Source organism: Phaseolus vulgaris, chromosome 4 (genome assembly GCF_051622355.1).
Source record: "Phaseolus vulgaris cultivar YP4 chromosome 4, ASM5162235v1, whole genome shotgun sequence".
Classification (NCBI taxonomy): domain Eukaryota; kingdom Viridiplantae; phylum Streptophyta; class Magnoliopsida; order Fabales; family Fabaceae; genus Phaseolus; species Phaseolus vulgaris.
Window position 1 is genome coordinate 50,466,906 of NC_143501.1, and position 20,298 is coordinate 50,487,203.

At 36.3% G+C, this 20,298-nt stretch overlaps 4 protein-coding genes across 5 annotated transcripts; 1 reads left to right on the top strand and 3 right to left on the bottom strand.

Moving 5' to 3' along the window:
- Positions 1-3,305: 3,305 nt before the first annotated feature.
- Positions 3,306-9,219, top strand: LOC137838198 (auxin response factor 19). Of its 2 annotated transcripts, none has more exons than XM_068647453.1 (14): positions 3,306-3,688; positions 3,820-3,929; positions 3,996-4,094; positions 4,164-4,220; positions 4,304-4,459; positions 4,543-4,627; positions 4,715-4,805; positions 4,923-5,087; positions 5,274-5,396; positions 5,688-5,763; positions 5,896-6,034; positions 6,245-8,079; positions 8,200-8,390; positions 8,570-9,219. In XM_068647453.1, exons 1-14 carry the CDS (start codon positions 3,631-3,633, stop codon positions 8,703-8,705), a joined length of 3,321 nt encoding a protein of 1,106 aa, XP_068503554.1. In that variant the 5' UTR covers positions 3,306-3,630; the 3' UTR covers positions 8,706-9,219. The 2 variants fall into 2 exon arrangements, with proteins under 2 accessions (XP_068503554.1, XP_090157990.1); XM_090301864.1 differs by having other exon boundaries at positions 3,354-3,688; positions 5,876-6,034.
- A 476-nt stretch (positions 9,220-9,695) lies between these two features.
- On the bottom strand, positions 9,696-10,685 carry LOC137838200 (uncharacterized). Its single transcript, XM_068647455.1, has 2 exons — positions 10,343-10,685; positions 9,696-10,081 (listed from the first exon to the last, which is right to left on the bottom strand). The coding sequence occupies exons 1-2, from the start codon at positions 10,633-10,635 to the stop codon at positions 9,907-9,909; spliced, it is 468 nt and encodes a 155-aa protein (XP_068503556.1). The 5' UTR covers positions 10,636-10,685; the 3' UTR covers positions 9,696-9,906.
- Positions 10,686-11,817: 1,132 nt separating this feature from the next.
- LOC137838199 (U-box domain-containing protein 52) lies at positions 11,818-14,991 on the bottom strand. The gene is made up of 9 exons (XM_068647454.2): positions 14,823-14,991; positions 14,542-14,624; positions 14,331-14,452; positions 13,928-14,196; positions 13,756-13,807; positions 13,389-13,665; positions 12,830-13,303; positions 11,969-12,748; positions 11,818-11,892 (listed from the first exon to the last, which is right to left on the bottom strand). Exons 1-9 carry the CDS (start codon positions 14,986-14,988, stop codon positions 11,818-11,820), a joined length of 2,298 nt encoding a protein of 765 aa, XP_068503555.2. The 5' UTR covers positions 14,989-14,991.
- Positions 14,992-16,516: 1,525 nt separating this feature from the next.
- On the bottom strand, positions 16,517-20,201 carry LOC137838201 (pollen receptor-like kinase 2). The gene is made up of 3 exons (XM_068647456.2): positions 19,401-20,201; positions 18,499-19,092; positions 16,517-17,499 (listed from the first exon to the last, which is right to left on the bottom strand). The coding sequence occupies exons 1-3, from the start codon at positions 20,071-20,073 to the stop codon at positions 16,841-16,843; spliced, it is 1,926 nt and encodes a 641-aa protein (XP_068503557.1). The 5' UTR covers positions 20,074-20,201; the 3' UTR covers positions 16,517-16,840.
- Between the last annotated feature and the right edge of the window lie 97 nt (positions 20,202-20,298).

Consider the following 20,298-nt stretch of genomic DNA (forward strand, 5'->3'; position numbering starts at 1 on the left):
ATTCTAAAATATCAATTATTCTTATATTGGATTTAATAGGCTGAGTTTAACATGACATGCTTATGTACTTTTATCTTTATCACAAACTTTTGATAACTATTTAAAAAGATTATCGTTGTTATTTTTATGTTTTAAAAAGTGCACCATAGCAATAATATAATAATAAAATAAAAAAAGTGAAATGCCCGAAACTCAGCTCAATTCCGTCAAACCAGCCTCAATTTCGGCTACTTTACGGTGCACGCTCACCGGCCACAATATTTATATTTTTCTACTTAATATTTGTTTGTTTTACCTTTTCAAAATATTTTTGTTCTTATTATATAATTTTAAATTCAAAAGCAACTTTTAATATATTTAATGTATGTAATCGCATTTTTTAAAAATGGCATGGTAACTATAATTTTTAAATTCATTATATTATTTTTTAATCATTATTTTTTTCTTCTATATTAAAAAGTGATACATACTAATACAATGAAATCACTATAAATACATTAAATTAAATTTAATAAATTAGAAAAATTAATTGTACCTTTCGATGGTGATCGGGTCATGACCTGATCATTTAAAGCATGTCTTCTCAGCTCACTTAATTCGGATCCAACAGATAGTTTTCGACCCAAATAATCGACCCAAATAAAGACAGACCCAATAATCCTGAAAGAGGTCAATTTTTACAGATAGCGGATACATTAACGTTATGGACTAAAGTAACGAAAAATGGAAAACAACTTAAGTATTTAAAATATAAGTTAAATTGGTTCTTTCTTAGCACAAGCTCAACAAAAGTAAATAGTAAGACGAGATACTTTATATATCAACATTCCTAAAATAAATTAAATGAAATATATATTAAGAAATTACTATGTGGATACTAACTCCGGAAGAAGGATTGTTATAAAAGGGTTTTAAGATCCCGAACAAAAGGTAAACATTGTTTCATGCAATACACACTACACTTATATTTTTGAATGTTGAATGTTCTTATTGCTTGATCGTTGAAGTTTTATCAACAACTATAGCTCCTCTCAGTGTAATCTTCAAGCACCCCAAAGTTGCGATCTTAAAAAAATTTACCTGAAAACCACCTTGAGAATCCGACCCACAATTGTTGACGAGAATACTATTATTAATAAAAGTACAATCAAACACAACTAGTTAAATATGATAATAAGATTAAATAACTTTAACTAGAGATGTTCATACAATACTCTCCAATAACAATTGAGATTTATTTGTTTTGTATTTTTTTATTGAAAAACGTATAACACGTTATTAAATAACATGAGAATGTCCAAAACTCATGCTAATAAGTCGTTTAGATAAAAATAATTTTTCATTACTTTACATATTTAATCAAATCGAGTGTGGAAGATGTTTTTCCAAGTACAACTTGACCCAACTATTTAACCCTTCTTGTCTCAACTTTTATCAAAATCAAATTACAAGTCACACACCTCAAGGAAAGAGAAACTGTATTTTCATAATAGGTATGTTATCTTGTACCTAAATGTTCACATATCATTTTCTTAGATGTTAACGTAATCAAACTCTCCCATTTTAACAATTAGAAATTTTAATATTTTTGAGTTAAATATCTTTATTGTTCATCCATGTACTATAACATAAATTTGTTTTTTCTTCACAATCTAAAATTTTAGACAATTCAAATGTTTTTACCATGTAAATGATTGAAATTAGTTATTTTATAGATAAAATTGATTCAATTTGAGACTCCAATTCATCTATCTCTTGAAAATAATTATATTGACTATTAGTCTGCAATTAAAACATAATTTTTTTTTAAAAAACTATCAATTTTGAAAGAAAACTAACCATCATTTCACATATAAAAGAATCAATTCTAATATTTTTATACAACAAAGATCTTAATAGTATAAAGTTTAAATAAAAAAACGAAAACCAAATTTTATATTATAGTAAAAAAACAAAAAATATATATTTAAATCCAACATTTTTCATCCATAAGAATGAAAAATTTATTAGTATTTTCTTTAAGGTTCTAATTTTTGTTTAATAGTTGTTTGGATATTTCAGCAACTTTGTGTGGGAAAGAATTGTTTTGTGAATAACAATAAGTGTGAATTTGTTGATGATTTCTCAATGAAAGGATTTTGTTTTGACGAATGTTTTGAAAGAAATGAAGAATTGGGAGAGGAGACATTTGAAAGTGGATGGTCAAAGCATTGGGACCTACAACTCACCTGTGGAGGGAACATGGCCTTTGGAATTGGGACCCTCTCTTCTTTCCATGTTCCAAACCCCACTCATCCTCATCAACAACCCACACATAGCACACCTTCTCAAAATCATAATAATAATAATACTTCATAATTTTTACTCAATAACTTTCATCACTCAAATGCTTTATTTAATACTAGTGCCATGTTTTGGATGAAATATGAAGTCATGTTATTATTAACTAAAAATAACCAATTTAACTACTTTTACAAGTCTTAATGAAACAGTTGTTTTTAATCATATGTGGGATAAAAAAAATTAATTTTAAATAAATATCTATTTATAGTTTTTATGACAGTGTTAATAAAGAGGAGAAAGAGAGATATAAATATAAATAATGAATAATTAATAAATAAATAAATAAATAAATGAAGAGGGTGTACAGCAGCCATGTGCTGGTAAGCTCATTTGAGATCACTCCAATAATAGAATGTCACATGATTTTCATTCAACTGTTCATCCTTTTTCTTTAATTACAAAACACCAATTAATTAATTAACTAATTAATTCGATATTATGTTAATGATAATGCAATTTCTACATTTCTCTATTAGGTAATGTGAAACAAATTACTTGCAGCATGAGATTGTTATGCATATAAAACTTTGAGAAACAGGTTTTGTAGAAGAAGACATTGACCTAACAAACAAGACTTTAAAGAGTGTGCACTGCCAGATGTTATTGTAATAAATTATTAATTATTAATGGCTACTAATTATGAGGCTCATAATTAATATCTATTTTTGAGACAAAGACCAAGTTTCATATTAGAAGTACCAAACAAGAAGATTTCATAATTAAAACTAAGAGTTTTATTGCAGTTTCCTTTGCTTTATATTTTATCATTAAAATGCCAACTATCACATTCTTTTAATTAAATGCGTTTTTATTGGTAGTTAGTTAGTTTATTAATAATGATTAAGCGAATTAAACAGTTTTATTCTCTTTTTCAATTTTTTTTAATCTGAGGAAATAAAAAAATAAGAAAATAAAAAAGTAATTATTAGTGTTATGCTTAAGAAAGTCAACTGAAGTTAAGTGAGAGAGAGATAGCGCGTCTAATGGGATGCTCCATTGGTCAGCCATTTGGGATTGCAGAAAACAAAACACAAACAAAGAAAGAGAAAGAGAAACCAAACCAAAGCTAAGGTTGTGCCTATGTTTGTGTCTGGGCATTGTAGGGGAACTTTGGGGGCAGCACAACCAAATTCACCATCGCTCTCTCTCTCTTTCTCTCTCTCTCACACACACACACTCATCGCTTTCACAATCCAACATTCTTCTTCCATTCTATTCTCTTCCAACACAACACCACATCCATGAATTGCTATTGACACATACATATTCATTCAACAAGGATTCCCGATGAAGACGCATCCGCCGCAGCCAGAGGGTGGCTCCGCCGCGCCCAATCCCACCCAAGGTTTCTCTCTTTCTCTCTCTCTCTCTCTCTCTCTGTCTGTTTGTTTCTGCAACGAAACGAGGCAAAACAGAACAACTCAAGTGTCTGTTGTTACTTTGGTTTCTTCCTGATAACGATGAGTTTGGTTGCAGAGAAGAGGAGCATAAACCCGGAGCTGTGGCAAGCTTGTGCAGGGCCTTTGGTGAATCTTCCTCCCTCCGCCACACACGTCATATACTTCCCTCAGGGTCACAGCGAACAGGTACACCCTATCGTTCTCTCTCTCTATTTCTAGACCCTCGCTGTTCCTCATCCTTGTCTTCTTCAGGTTGCTGCATCGCTCAAGAAAGATGTCGACTCGCAAATTCCGAACTATCCCAATCTCCCCTCCAAGTTGCTCTGTCTCCTTCACAATCTCACTTTGCATGTATGTCCCTCTCTTTCTCTTTCCCTTTTCTTCGCTTTCCCTTTTTCTCATTGATTTCTCCATTTTCAGGCTGATCCCGAAACAGATGAAGTATACGCTCAGATGACTCTTCAACCAGTTCCTTCTGTAATCATTTACTCCTCATTCACTCCATGCTTCTTCTCTTCTCTTCTCTTCCACACTCTCCTAATCATCTCTTCGCATTGCAGTTCGACAAGGATGCTCTGCTGAGGTCAGATCTTGCTCTCAAGTCCACCAAGCCACAACCCGACTTCTTCTGTAAACAGCTCACCGCAAGTGACACCAGCACTCACGGAGGTTTCTCTGTGCCCCGTCGTGCCGCCGAGAAGATTTTCCCTCATCTTGTACTCCCCACTTGCTTTTTCCAACCTCTTCATCACTACTTCTTCACCCTTTCTTCATCTCATTCCATTCCCTTTCCCTGTAGGATTACTCTATGCAACCCCCTGCGCAAGAACTCGTCGCCAGGGATTTGCACGACAATGTTTGGACATTCCGCCACATATACCGTGGTATGTATGCTTCACACTCCACTCGCTTATCCTCTTATTTCTGTGTCCCCTTCAGATAAATCTCATATCATCATGCTCCTTCGCCAGGACAACCAAAGCGTCACTTGCTTACCACTGGATGGAGTCTATTTGTCAGTGGAAAGAGGCTTTTTGCCGGAGACTCTGTTTTGTTTATAAGGTCGGGGTTGTAAATTCAGGCCTCTTCCACATTTCAAATTTCTCTGCAAATATGATCCTTTTAAGCAAACAACTTATTTTTTTCACATTCATCATTTTTAGTGTTTCTGTCTCGCAGAGATGAAAAGCAGCAGCTTCTTTTGGGTATCAGACGAGCTAACAGGCAACCCACCAATATATCTTCGTCAGTACTATCGAGTGATAGTATGCACATTGGAATTCTTGCTGCAGCGGCTCATGCAGCCGCAAACAATAGCCCCTTCACCGTCTTTTATAATCCTAGGTGATGCATTTTTCACATCCTTTGTTTTCATTTCACAGTATTTATATCAATGTATAATTTCTTTGATTTCCACTTTCCTTACTTGTCTGTCTAATCAGATTTCAAAGGCATAGATTAACTATTTTGTCTTGAGTCCCTTCTTCTCAATTGTAAAGTTTTGAACTTGTGTGTTTCTTTTGCTTGCAGGGCTAGTCCCTCAGAATTTGTTATTCCTTTAGCCAAGTACTACAAGTCCGTGTACAGCCACCAACCATCACTTGGCATGCGTTTTCGAATGATGTTTGAAACTGAAGACTCGGGAACTAGGAGGTGCGCCACTTTAATTAAGTCCATATATGAAAGCTTTTACCTTAAATGTGTAAATGATCAAGTTGAAAGCAATGTCTTCATGAAGTAAACATGGAAACATGGTTTTCAAATATCATGATTGAGAGATGTAATTAGTTTGTGCTTGAATAACTGTTTATTTCTCAATCCAGATTAATTAGAATTGACAACTTATGTAGCATTGAAGCAGGAGATACTTTGCTGAAAATAGATATTATGCTTGGAAATGGTTGACAATAAAAAGTTGAATTAATCAATTCAATTGTATTGCAGATATATGGGTACAATTACAGGTATCAGTGATCTGGATCCTGTGCGATGGAAAAATTCTCAATGGCGAAATTTGCAGGTACCATTACCAACATCCTTTAACATTTCACTGAATCTAAATTCCCCCCAGGAGATTCATATTTTCGTATTGTCTTTCCTTTCTTTAATCTGTGTAAGTAATGGTTGTTTAGTTTTACATATCATTGGTCAGGTTGGTTGGGATGAGTCAACTGCTGGAGAAAAGCGTAGCAGGGTCTCTATCTGGGAAATTGAACCAGTAACTGCTCCATTTTTCCTCTGCCCACCTCCATTCTTTAGATCCAAGAGGCCAAGACAACCTGGAATGCCGGGTAAATAGTTATATTTCATACCCTTTAGATGCAAAATTGAAATGTATGGGTTCCTCTAAACCACATCGTCGAGATTCAGAATTGATTATTCATTCTTGAGCTTCTCACTTGCTTTCATTTTAACAAATTTCTGAAGGGAGGAAAATTTGAATTTGGTTGGATGATTGGAAATATATAGTTCATTGGGCATACTTTTGTTTGCTTTTGCAGATGATGAATTATCTGATTTTGATAACATTTTCAAGCGGACAATGCCTTGGCTTGGTGATGATATGTGCATGAAGGATCCCCAAGGTCTCCCTGGTCTGAGCTTAGCTCAATGGATGAACATGCAGCAAAATCCGGCACTGGCTAGCTCGTTGCAGCCAAATTTTGCACCTTCTTTATCCGGATCTATTTTGCAAAATATTCCTGGGGCTGATATATCTCGGCAGCTGGGATTTTCTGCTCCACAAATTTCTCCGTCAAACAATGTAGCCTTCAATACTCAGAGACTACTTCAGACTGCTCAACAGCTGGATCACCTTCAGAAGCTACCATCTACATCTAGCACATTGGGAACAGTCCTGCCACCACAGCAACAGTTGGGTGATATCACTCAACAATCAAGGCAAAACTTGGCAAATCAAACTATGCCACAGGGTCAAGTTCAGGCCCAACTCTTGCATCCCCAAAACATTGTCCAAACCAACAATATTCAACAGCAGCAACCATCCATTCAAAACCATCAAATGCATAGAAGCCTCTCTCAGAATCCATCACAGCAGCAGACAATTATAGGTCAGAGTCCTATCCCTGATCATCTTCAACAATTACAGATGTCTGACAATCAGATTCAGTTGCACTTGTTACAAAAGTTTCAACAACAACAACAAAAACAAACGCACTTGGCACAGCAAACAGTGTTGCAGCAGCCTACTCAACTTACTCAAATCCAGGATCAGCAGAGACAGATTTTAGATAAGACACATAACTTGTCTAGAGCAGTAACACCTGGTCAAGTTCTGGAAATTCCTCCTTTGCTTAAAAATTCACTGCCTGAGGCTAATTCTATCTCTAATCAGATCACAAAGGCTAATTTCCAGAACAATATTCAATTCCCTCAGCAGCCCAAGCTTCAACAGCAGCAACCCGGCTTGCTGTCTGAAATGTCTGGCCACATGGCACTTCTCCCTACCCATACAACTAACCAACTTTCTGCTGCCGGAAGTAGTATACTGAATGGAGCAGCTGGGGCAGGGCAATCTGTAATTACTGATGATATTCCATCTTGCTCCACCTCACCTTCTACAAATAACTGTGCCAGTGCACTTGCACCGTTGATAAATTCTCGATTGCAGAGAAACACAATAGTAGGGGATGACATGGCTCAGTCTGCTTCAACAATCTTGAGTTCAAGTGCGTTAGAAACTATGTCATCAAATGCAAACTTGTTGAAAGATTTACAGCCAAAGTGTGATGTTAAACCTTCTCTGAATATTTCTAAAAATCAGAATCAAGGGCATTTTGGCCTTCAGTCATACTTGAATGGTAGTGCTGCCCATACTGATTGTTTGGACACATCATCTTCTACAACATCAGTCTGCCTTTCTCAGAGTGACGCTCATATGCATCAGAATAATAATCCATTAGCTTATAATCCACATTCTATGTTGTTTAGAGACAATAGTCAAGATGGGGAAGTTCAGGCAGATGCTAGGGGCAATATTCCATATGCCAACAACATGGATAGCCAAATGGGAATGCAACTGAATCCAGATTCCCTTTTAACCAAGGGCACATTGGGGTTGGGGAAGGATTTGTCTAATAATTTCTCTTCAGAAGGTCTGCTTGGTAATTATGAAAATAACAGAGATGCTCAGCAGGAGCTTTCATCTTCAATGGTTTCACAGACATTTGGAGTCCCTGATATGGCCTTCAATTCAATTGATTCCACAATAGATGATAGTAGCTTCTTGAATAGGGGTACATGGGCTCCACCACCAGCACCGCCTCCGCCACCTCTGCCACCAACACAGTTTCAGCGGATGAGGACATATACCAAGGTTTATTTATGGTTATTTTAATAATACAGTTTCAGGGGGATGAGGATATATGTCTTGAAGGTATGTGTGTATGCTTTTTTCTGTTGTTCTAAATGACCTTTTCTTCTTTTGGCCTTTCAGGTATATAAACGTGGAGCTGTGGGAAGGTCCATAGACATAACACGGTATTCAGGTTATGAGGAGCTGAAACAGGATCTAGCTCGTAGATTTGGAATAGAGGGACAGCTGGAGGATCGGCAGAGGATAGGTTGGAAGCTTGTCTATGTAGATCACGAGAGTGATGTTCTACTGGTGGGAGATGACCCTTGGGAGTAAGTCCAATTGTTCCCTTTTCTCATTGGTTTGTGTTTTTGCATGTGCATATTCCTTCCTGCCAAGCCATAATGTTTCTTAGCTCCAAGAGGAAAGGCAAATAATCCATCATATTTTAGGATGGAAAAGATAAAAATTTTAGATTTGGTATCCTAATGGTTTGTGATGGGTATTTCAGGGAGTTTGTGAACTGTGTCCGCTGTATTAAGATACTTTCTCCTCAAGAAGTGCAACAAATGAGCTTGGATGGAGATTTTGGCAATGGAGGCCTTCCAAATCAAGCGTGTAGCAGCTCTGATGGAGGGAATACTTAGATGAGAGTCCAATAGTACACTAACAATTCTTGCATATTGGTAACTTAGATTATTTCTGGAGATACATAATTCTCCTACACAAGTTGTTGGAAGCAATGTTTTGCAGTTTGAAAGGAGAAGTTCCAGCTCTGTTCTGGACATGCAAAATGTTGCTAGAGCTACAAATTGAATTAAGTTATTGAGGCCATAGATGATAGATGTGTTGTTGTAAGTTGGCAAATTCTGTGTATTGTAGAAAGAAAGGTTTGGTATTAGGCAATGGTTTTGAATGTACAAAGTTGAAGGTTTATTGGGCCTCTAGGAGGAATTGCTTTGTAAACGGTAGGCATCTAGATTTTGAGGAAGCTTTCACCATCTTCCATTCTTCGAGGCACTCTTCTACTACACAAACTTCAATTCTTGTAAGCTCAAGTAGATACTGTTGCTTTGTTTCCTTCAACCGTAAGGACTAAAAATGGTTCAGACTTATGTAAAGAAGTTCAATCAATTGCAATTCTTTACGTTTTATTTTTAACTATATAAATTCTGAATTTTGTTTATTTCCCCCAAGAATCAAATTTTATATATTATCCAACTTCATTTTCTAATCTATATTCAAGGTAGACGATGAAGACAAATTAGACACCTCAATAATTAGTTTACTAAGTATAGACTACTTTGCTTTTGTCAATGTTTGATTACTACTACCTTATCATGAGAAAACATGACACATGTTGTTTTTAGTTTCTTCGTACTTTCAGTGTAAAAATTTATATTACTAAAAATTATAATTAATATAAATTTTGAACTAAAAGAAAAATCATCAAACTTATTATCTTGATTGAAAGAGTATAAAAGTGATATGCAGAGTTGAAATGAAATAGAAAGAATCCAGTGAAATTGAAAGACACATGTTTGGTGAATTCGGCATACACTGAAGAAGATAAATCCAAAAAATGTGGACGATAATGCAGAGTTGAAAAGGACATGGGAGAAATCACTAGGGGAATATACTTGTAAGTTTTATAATATTCCATTGGATATGAAACAATTGCTTCGATTTTCGTGGCAATAGCTCAGCTTAGCTTAGCTCATAAGGCATTTATTGAGGTTGATAGTGCTAATTCTTAATTTCATCTTTGAATCACACATACACAGTAGTAGCAGTATGTAATAAAATAAAGCAGCATGATGCATTATAATGGTTTGTTCGTTGGTTGGTTCATGCTGCAAGAATAGGCACAGACACAGTAGATGAGGTGGGTCTGAGGGCATTATTGTGCTGTAGAATTGGTTTGATGAGAGAAGTGTAGTAGTAATCATAGTTGTCTTGGTGATGTTCATAGTTTGTAATGTGAGTCTCACGGCATTCTGCACTACAAAATGCTTTCTCCCCTCTGCATTAAGACATTAGTCCTTAGTATCTTATTTTATGATATGTTATCAAATACAAGTCCAATTCAATTATTACAGACTTAATCACAAAATCAGGCCACTAAACCAGAAGTCATTAATTGGTTCAGAAGATAATTAAAACTGCTGTATCTACAATTAGAAACAAAAGCAAAAGTCTAATAGAGGAAAATGGTAAGAAGAAAAGAACTCAGATTCTGCAAAAAAATGTGTTTATACTGCATAGAGTCATGTGGTATTAGAACCTGTAAATGAAGATGTCGACCCCATGAAGATGTTTGTGGCAAAGGTTGCAGGAATTGAGAAAATGAGGGGTGGGAAACAAAAATTGGGTTCCAGTGTTGAGAGGGGAAGCATGGAAAAGGCCATAGATTGTGGTTCCACGAAAGTTGGCAGCAGGTTTAGCAGAGGAAACAACATCAGAAAAGTTGCTGATGTTCATGGCTGCTACTATTCCAAGCCCAACAACCCCTCTCTCCAAAATCATCCTATTCCTGTTCCTTGATGATTTGTTGGATTTAGACTTAGAATTCTCCATTAATTCTCAATGATATTCAAGTGCAAAGTACAGCAGAAAGAGTTAGAAGCATTGGGATATATAATGTTATTATTGTTTATGGACTAAGACAGTCCTAATGCATATAAATTTTTAATTTTCCTAATTTTCTTTGAAGTTATGAAACTTATTGGTGAAAATGATCTAAGGATATCATTTTCCAAAATTGAATAGATGGTACGTGCCTTTATCCCAGCTCTACGTATTTCAAAAAAATATCAAACACGCTAATCGATCGATTAAGACACTATATTTATAAAAAAAAACTTGTGTTTTCTACGCCACCACTGTCTATTTTTCAATAAATACACACAATAAAAACAATAATGACGAATAAATAATTAATTTTTAATTTATTTACTGACTAAGTAAATAATACTGTTTATTTTATATATTAATACCATTTACTCCCAGATTAATACATTTACACCCAGATCATTTATATCGAAACTAACCATACATAGAATTAAAGTAGTACTTTTGTATTGAGTTTTGTACTTGTTTTTTAAATGGTACGTGTGTATCGGTATTTGATACTAGTATTAGATATTGACATTTATAACAAGGATTAGATAAGTGTCTAACACCGTTCTAACATAATTTTAAAAAGAAAAAATACATTAGTTTTTTAAAATTAAAACTTATAAATTTTTATATTATGATTAAAATTAAGGAATCAATCATTTTAACTATTAAAAAACATATTTCTAGTTAATTTATATAATTCATAATTATAAAATTATATAATACATAGTCTAGTAGATTATAGGTATTTTCGTGTGTATGTCACTATATATAAAGTGAAGGAGTGAGTCGAAAGAGAGTTGCAAATATGGGTGTCCTTGTATTATTTGGTTGAGTAAAACAATATGTATGTTCAGAAACAAAGACAAGGTATATTAATGAAGTCCCGGGGATTGTGTTTGTTCTTCACATAAACTTGTGTCGTGGAACAGAACGAAGGATTGCAACATTTTCTCCAAGGATGTTCTCACGTTGTTGAATCAGTGAGTGTTGTGAATGATCTATGATATGAAAAGGACGATTGAGTGTCGTGAATGATGCTCATGCTGCCTCATATCATGTCGGTTCCAAGGGTTGAGGAGTCACAGAAAAGCGTTGGAGCTACGTGTGAGCATGAATACTTTCCCCCTAAATAACTCATTACATTCTCCCCACTGATGATGAACTTGAACGGCTTTCATATCCTGAGAACCCAGACAACGTTTCACTCGTCTCCTGCAATTCAAAACATGTTCATTCAGTATTGAGATTATTTTTATCATGTTTGAGAAGAAAAAGTGGAGTAACTGACAGAAAATGTGGATGAGGAATTACTGGTTCTTGGAAGATACCCTGCACCACCACCACTTCGAAGTCCAAACATCATCATCGGTGACATGCTTTCTTCTGCAAATATCCTGAGCTTGTTGAGCTCAGGCAAGACAACTTTTCCAAGATCAGGCCTATCTTTTCTCCTCATTTCGGCACATCCCAGACAAAGCTTTGCGAAATGCATGGCATGTTCAACAGGCCAGTCCTCAACAGCAGGGTCAAGCATCTCAGCAAAATTTCCCTTCTCGATGGCTCTCCCAACATGATGAGTCAAACCCATCGGAGGCTTCGCCGTCACCAGTTGCAGAAGCATGATCCCCAGAGAGTATATGTCAGATTTGATTCCCAGCATGCCCGTTTGCTGGTACTCCGGGTCGATGTAGCAGAAGGTTCCGGCAGTGGAAGTCATGCGATACTGAGTCACGGTGTCAGCAACCGAAGGAGGCACCAGCCTCGCCAACCCCACGTCGCTGATCTTGCTCACGTAGTTCCGGTCAAGGAGAATGTTGCCCGGTTTCAGATCGCGGTGCACCAGTGGCTCTGGTTTTGTCTGGTGAAGGAAAAGCAGACCTGTTGCTATCTCTGCGGCAATTTGGAACCTTAGCTGCCATGGAAGAGCTGGACGAGAACTTCCCTTCCTGAACAAGCAATCATCCAAGCTTCCATTGGCCATGTACTCATACACAAGACAACCATACTCTGGACATGCCCCCACCAACAGAACCATGTTTGGATGCCTTATGCAACTCAACACTTCTACCTGCATAAACCAAACCAAATTATTATTTCAAAACTTGTTTGTGATATGTTTTTGGTGTTGTTAAAGTGGAAGAAACCATACTTCCTGCTGAAACTGCTCGCGTCCTTGATCTGCATCTGGCTTCAAGACCTTGATGGCGACCTGGGTGCAGTCCAGTTCACCCCTGTAGACTGGACCATAACCTCCTTCGCCGATCTTGACAGAGTCAGAAAACATATTTGTTGCCTTTTCGATTTCCTCAATGCTGTACCTTCTGTACATGGCAGTGCCGAAGCCTTCACTTGGTTTCTTCCTCTCCACGTGGCTCATTCTCTTCTGTGCTTCCAATGCGGCAATTTCTTCTCTGATCCTATTCTGCTCCATCTCCATCAGTCGTGTGGTTGAGGCATCACCCGTTTGCGAATCTTCCAATTTCTTCTGTTCTTCCGCTTTCCAACGTTGAACCTCCATTGCCCTCTGCTTTGCACTCATAGCTTCCTTGCAGGCTGAGTTGTACATATCCATCGTCTGCTTCAGTTCCAGCTTCAGTCTCCTCATCTCCATTTCAACGTCATCCTATAATTATAGACAATCAAAATGTACAACTTTTAATTCGTTTTCTTACACGTACATGCATGCATGCATGCAATCTTGTACGTACCGTGCAGTCTGATAGCCTTGGTTGCGAGGAGGTGAAGGAGTAGTCATCATTGCTATTGTATCCTTGCGAGGACAATGAAGAAGCGAAGCTTCTGGCGTCAGAATCTGACACACACGAATACCTACCCGTGGCCATTCCACTGCTAGCACTGTCCAAATCGTCGTACATTGTTGGGAATATTCGATCAATACTTGGCCTTCCGCTGCTCACAAATGATATGTCAGAATCGGGAAGTTTTGAAGACTCGTATGTTCTGCCAGCCCTTGTGAATGGTGATCTGCATGATCACATGTACCATAAATGGTGAAATGTTATTTCTACAACAACTTATATATTTGACGTGCGTTTAATCTTGATCATAACTTACATGATATCATCATCATCCAACGCCATCTGGCGTGTCCCACTCCCAAATGAAGCTGCAATTTTAAGTAATTCAAATCAATAAGATGAAGTTTTTACCAGTTATATTCTTAATCTCTAGTGAATGTGTGAATGGGGTGATTGGATATGACAAAAAGAAAGAGGAATTGACATACGTCGTGGTGGGTAGGTGCTGCGGGTTGGATGAGCTTCCAACAATCTTTCAGGACTTCGCATCAGTGATTGGTGGCGTGGCTGTGGCTGTGGCTGTGGCTGTGGCTGTTGCTGTGGCTGCAATGGGTTACGTGCTGCGGCAGGTTTAGGAGCCAATGGAGCAGTAGCTGTTTTCACACTTGAGATTTTTCCTTTAGAAATTATATACACAGTGCAGAATGGTGGTGCTGCCTTTGACACAGTGCTTGGAATATCCGTTGTTCTAAATCTTCTGATATATATTCATTTCAACGCATCTGTTAGTTTTGTTACTCCAGAAACGAAAACTAAAACTAAAATTCTCTAGTGTTTTTTAATTTCAAGATTAAGAAGATTGTTAATGATAAAGACAAAATTGTTCTTTACCTAACAAGGCCACCCCTTGATGGCGCCCCAAGTACAAGAAGCTCGATAGAATTCATGACAATGCTTTCTCCTAATGCCTTTGCTATATCCACGTCCTCCAACAACATTTCTCTGCATTGTATCTGTTGGAAATAAACACTTTTAGTATCTTGTTCATGAACAAATAATGCAGTGCACTTCTGAGATATTACAAGTTTTCATGAGAACTAACACTTTTCCTGTTGCAGAAAACTCTAAATGATTCAAATAGTTCCTTGGATTCGTTGTCGCCCACAAGTTCGTTCGCAGAATTCCCTGCACTCAGCCATTCAAGTCAGGAACGAATAAATAAACATGTAACACTTCAGCATAAATAAACTTTTATACAATTTACCGAAAACAGCTAACTAACAAAATATCAACAAAACTACTCTAAAACAAGAAGATAACATGGATTAAACATGGTATAGAAATGTTAAGGTAGCAGTTGAAACTAAAGCTAGAAAATGGAACCTGAAGATGATCTTTGTCTGACATGGATGAGTAAGAGACATTGGTCCTTGGGGAGAAGATTGTCCACTGCCCACTTGGCAGCGTGTTGGCTGGTCTTGTTGTTCTCAATGGCCACAGCCACCACACGTCCTGCACCAAGCTTCTTCTCTGAATTCATCCTCGACATCTTTGATTTCTCGAGGAATGATGTCTCAGAGAATTGATAGGATGTTAGGTTTGAGAAGCAGCATTGTGGTTTCATCACATAAATATAACAATAACAGTTCAGAATTCTGCATGCATTTTTAGCAGATATGCTGTCAGTTGGAAATGGTGTTGCAGATTCGTTTGCAATTTGTTCACAGTTTCCAAAATTAGTGGTTTTTGTGGGAGCTTTAATGCAGGAACCTCCATTTTTGGAATGTACAGTTTGGCTGCAAGGTGTATCTTCTCTCACATATTAAGTGATTAACAATTTTATATAAAATAAGTTATATGAGAAACTTGCAGATTACAATTACTTTCTATTGAGAGGTTTATGGTTATAAATACAAATTTCATGTTAAATTAAGCAACTTGTTTAGGGTTTGTTTGTTTTAAATGACTGGTTCCCCTTATAAATATAACTTTATATGATACATGATATCGATTGCAATTTATATAAATATATTTGGATTTTTTTAATAGTTTTTTCAGTTTAAATGCTTCATATATCTTCATTTTTTTTCACCCTTCATTGTCTTTTTTAAAAAGTTATTTATTCTCCGAGTGGATTGAGATTAAATTATGAATTTGTTAACGTATGTAATACAAGAGTTAAATTTATTAATATACACAATTTGACTTTTAGATAAAATATATTAATAAATTTTGTCATAAGTATATTTTAAGATAATATTTAGTTGTAACTTATGAAAAACCTAAGTATAGATTTCAGCAATCTATTATTTGCAGCTGTTTGGTTAGTTAAATGGTGTTTAACCCTCTATTATTGACAACACTGAAAATATATCCGTTGTGTGACTCACATTTAAATAATAAAATAGACAATGTTTTTCTACTTTTTTTTATTATAAAAAAGTCTTGAAATTATTTATACATTATTTAAATTAACTCTTCATTCATGTCTTGAAAAAAAATTAAACTTCTAATGTGAATAAATAATATGTTACACATCATTTTAAATAATTATTCATAACTGAAAATTTTAAAAAATTATTTTCAATTATAACTTTTAAATAGTTGAATTAAGTTTTCAGTTAAATAGTAAAAAGATGGTTGTGATGGGATGAAGAACTGATGAGAAAGATGTTCATAAAACTTGAAAGGAAGAAGAACTGAACTTTAATTTTGAATTATGTTCTCAGTTAAATAATAAAAATAATTTCAAAATATGCATGTAATCAAGGCATTGGTATTTAGAAAACTGCAATGTAGAAAACAACACTGGCATTGAGATTCCTTTGCAACTTGAACCAATCATCCATTTGAGTATATAAATTTTGTATATACAATGAAATGTAGGATTCTTAACTAGGTGTATTACACTTTGGTTGTCACCATCGATAACATATCTTTCTTGAACATGACCTAATTCATGTCAGAGATTTTTCATATATTTTAGCTTTTTGCATGCTTCAGATTCAGATGCGACAATGTATTCTGTTTCAGTTGTTGATAAAGCAACAAATCTTTGTAATTTGGATTGGTAAAAATACACAATAAGAAGATATTTATATTGAAGCCAAGATGATGACAATACATTTCTTGTGCACAAGAAGGCTCACTAAAATTGAAAAAGGCTATTCTATTTTCCTTCCTAAATGAATGTACATGTGTTCTCTTCTAGAAAAGAATTGAAGAAAATATTGAACCAAGCATCAAATTATCAGAAGCTCCAAAACTGATGATGATGGCCTTGGTATAAGTTGGAATAAAATGAAACTGAGATATAAGTACTAAGTACTAAGTGATGCCAAGATTTAAGCAATCAGCTAAAGAAATGAGTTGAATGAATGATGATGCCTTGGCAACCTCATTCAACCATCTATGGAGAAACTAGCTTCACCTGACTCACTCTGCTTCACATCAACTTCACTAGCATTAGAAGAAGGATTATCATCCTCATTATCTCTTTCCTTAACTTGATGAATTCTATCTACAACTTCTTGAAGGTCCCATCTCTTGTCCACATCCCATTCACAACAAGCCAATGCAATCTTCAAAAGCTTTATCATCTCCCTCTCACTGTTTTTTGTTACCTCCATGTTCTTATCAAACACCTCATCAGTGCTTTCTGAGGCAACATTATGGACCCAGTTTATCAAACTCAACTCACTTCCTTTCCCTTGTAGAAAGTTAGCAGGAAGGTTTCCCGTTAGAATCTCCAAAATAAGTATCCCAAGACACCACACATCAGTCTTCTTTGTAATGCGACCATGCTGCAAATACTCTGGGGACTTATAGATCACATTGATGTCAGGAGCAAGGTCTTGGTTTATCACTGGTACCAACCCATAGTCCGTCAGAACGGCCTCCAAAGATTCATTCAGAAGAACGTTGGAGGACTTTAGATGTCCATGGGGCGCAATTAACCTTGGCATCTCCGAGTAAAGATATTCAAGTCCTTTTGCTATGCCTTTCACTATCTTCAGCCTACTTGCCCAGTCCAGGCTTGGTTGCCCTAGAGATTCGTATCCTGAAACAAATAACTATTGTTAGGACAGACCCAATACCATAGATAGACTCAAACTCAATCATTTATTAAAGTAACAGGATTTCTCTGAATGAAGAGAATAGAAAAATTTGATAACCCTAGTCTATTAGTCTTACTATAGCTTAGGATAAATCTTAGAATAGGTAGCAGTTAATCTTAGTATAGGTAGCAACTGTTCTATCATTGGTGTTTTCATTGGTACTGTCTTGCATCAATATCACAGGTATAGAAGGATATAATGAAAATTTATGATATATGAAGGTATATACATATTGTTAGGACATACCCAATACCATAGACAACTTCAAACTCAATCACCTATTTAAGTGACTGGGTTTCTCTGAATAGGGAGAAAAGAATTTGATAACCCTATTTTTATTAGTCTTAGTATAGCTTAGGTTTAATTTAGTTTAGGTAGTTGCAATTCTATCACATCATCATTGATAATCAGTATGTCTATACCAATGATGATATATATGTAAACATTTCTACCTATACATTTCACTACAATTTTTCTCAAGCTCTCTAGTTATTAGAGTGCACATTACCTATCATCATACATAGGTTTCTCTCTTCAGTTTTCTCTCGGTGTTAAATGATGTAGAGCATTTATAAAACATTTTTGTTGAAGTTATATGTGTAACTCTCCCTCTGCATTCAGAGAATACATTTAGACAATGAGTGTTAATGGTGAAAGCTTGGTCATGAGTAAAGTCCAAAGTATTTGGTTATGTTTTTCCTATTCTGATTGGTGTTTTGAACTTCTGATTTGTATGAAGTCTAGGAGGTCTAACTAATGAGTAGAGGGGCATTTATGATTTGATTGTAATGGTTTATCTTATTGTTGCATCTATTTATTCATTTGTTTTGTCCTATAAAAAGATAACATCTAGAGAATTTACACATTATTATATTAAACCTAGAAGAAGTAATAAAACTAGTGTTTAATGGGCTGATGAAGTTGATATATATGTAGTATACCGTGGAGGCGAATAGCCAAGCTGCCATTGTGAACAAAGTCAGTAACGAAGAGTTTCTCCTCCTTTCTGTAGTAGTAGGCAACGAGAGGAAGCAGATTAGGATGATTTAACCGTCCAATGCGTCGCATGTGCTCCTGAAACTCTTCCCTCCCCAAATTGTTCATTTTCTTGAATCTCTTCACCACCATCACTGCTCCATTTAACAGAGAAGCCTTGTAGGAAGAGCTGTAATAGCCACTGCCCAGTATCTCAGCTGAGGCTCTAAGTAGTTCATGCAAATCAAACTGATCTCTGTAATCCCTCACAAACGATAGCCTCGTGATGTCTCTTCCACTGTTGCGGCTCGAGGTTTGGGACCTGTGACTTCCTTCATCTGATGGTTCCCTACTTCTTTCTTTCTTGTGGGACATTGGTGATGGATTTTCCGCAGACATATCTGGCTCCTGCTCCCTTCTCCGACGAAGGACTAACAATACTACTGCTCCAATAACACCCAGTGCTACAATAACAAGAACCACAGCCACAATAATACTCAGAGGAGATTTCCTTTTGGAGGAGCATGCTCCTAACGGTGCTCCACATAGCCCTTCATTACCTACATCCTCATTTGGAACAAACAAACAAGTGGTTGGTTATTGATTTAGGAACCATAATACAAGGGTTTAAAACTTGCATGCAAATCTTTGTGCTTTTTTGTCATGTTATGTAATAAAAAATGAAGTTTAACTTAACAAGACAAAATAGCACATCAATATACAATTACATCAATATACAATTACATCAACCCTCAAAGGAATACATTCTCAAGACAAGACACAAAAGTCCAAGAATTAAACTCAGTCTTTGATACGTAGTTTTGAACTTAATATGTTTGGAAAGGAAATGAAATGCGTAGTCGTGTACCAGAGAAAGCTGAAAGAGGCATGTCACGGAGGCTGTTTGGTATTTCTCCCTCTAATTGATTATCAGCTACACTAAAAGATTGCAATGAATGAGGAAAATCGGGTATGGAGCCGGAGAAATTGTTTGCATTGAGCCTCAACTCCACAAGCCTAGGCATGGCGGTGAGGGAAATTGGAATAAGACCTGTAAACTGGTTGTGGGACAAATGGATTTTCTTCAACCATTTCATGCCCTGAAAAGCCTGAGCAGGAACCTCTCCATAAAACTTGTTATTTGAAAGATAAAGGGTCTTCAAACCCAGTATATCGTTCATGTCAGGCCATTCAGTGTCAAAATCATTGTTCATGAGGCTTAGGGTTCGGAGAAAGGGTAACTCCTCCAGGGCTTGGACATCAAGGACCCCTTTGAGGCCCATGTTTTCGAGCGTCAACCCCCACACATGTCCCTTGTAACACTGAACGTAAGGCCAGTTAGGTGCTTGACCTGAACATGGATGCACAGATTCATTCCACAAAGACAATACATGGTTGTTTTCAATGGAGCTTTTGAATTTGAGGAGCAATTCTTTGTCTGAAGAAGCAGTGACAATGAGGAGAATGTGGGATAAGAATAACAATGATGATGATAGGAGAAATGTAAATGGCCATGGAGTCAAAGAAGTGGGGAGTGCCATAGTGAAGGGGTGGGGTTGGCACACCCTCCAGACAGGCCTATCTGTTTCAAACGGGTGAGGAAGACAAGAGTTGGAGATGGAAGATGCACAACTTTAGATCACATTATTCCATTCAAACACATATTAAGGAGAGAGAAACACACCCAATAGCTTCACAGATCAGGTCATGTTCCTCCTTCTTTTCCTTTCTCTCAACAAATAATAATAATAATAATCTTTTCATGG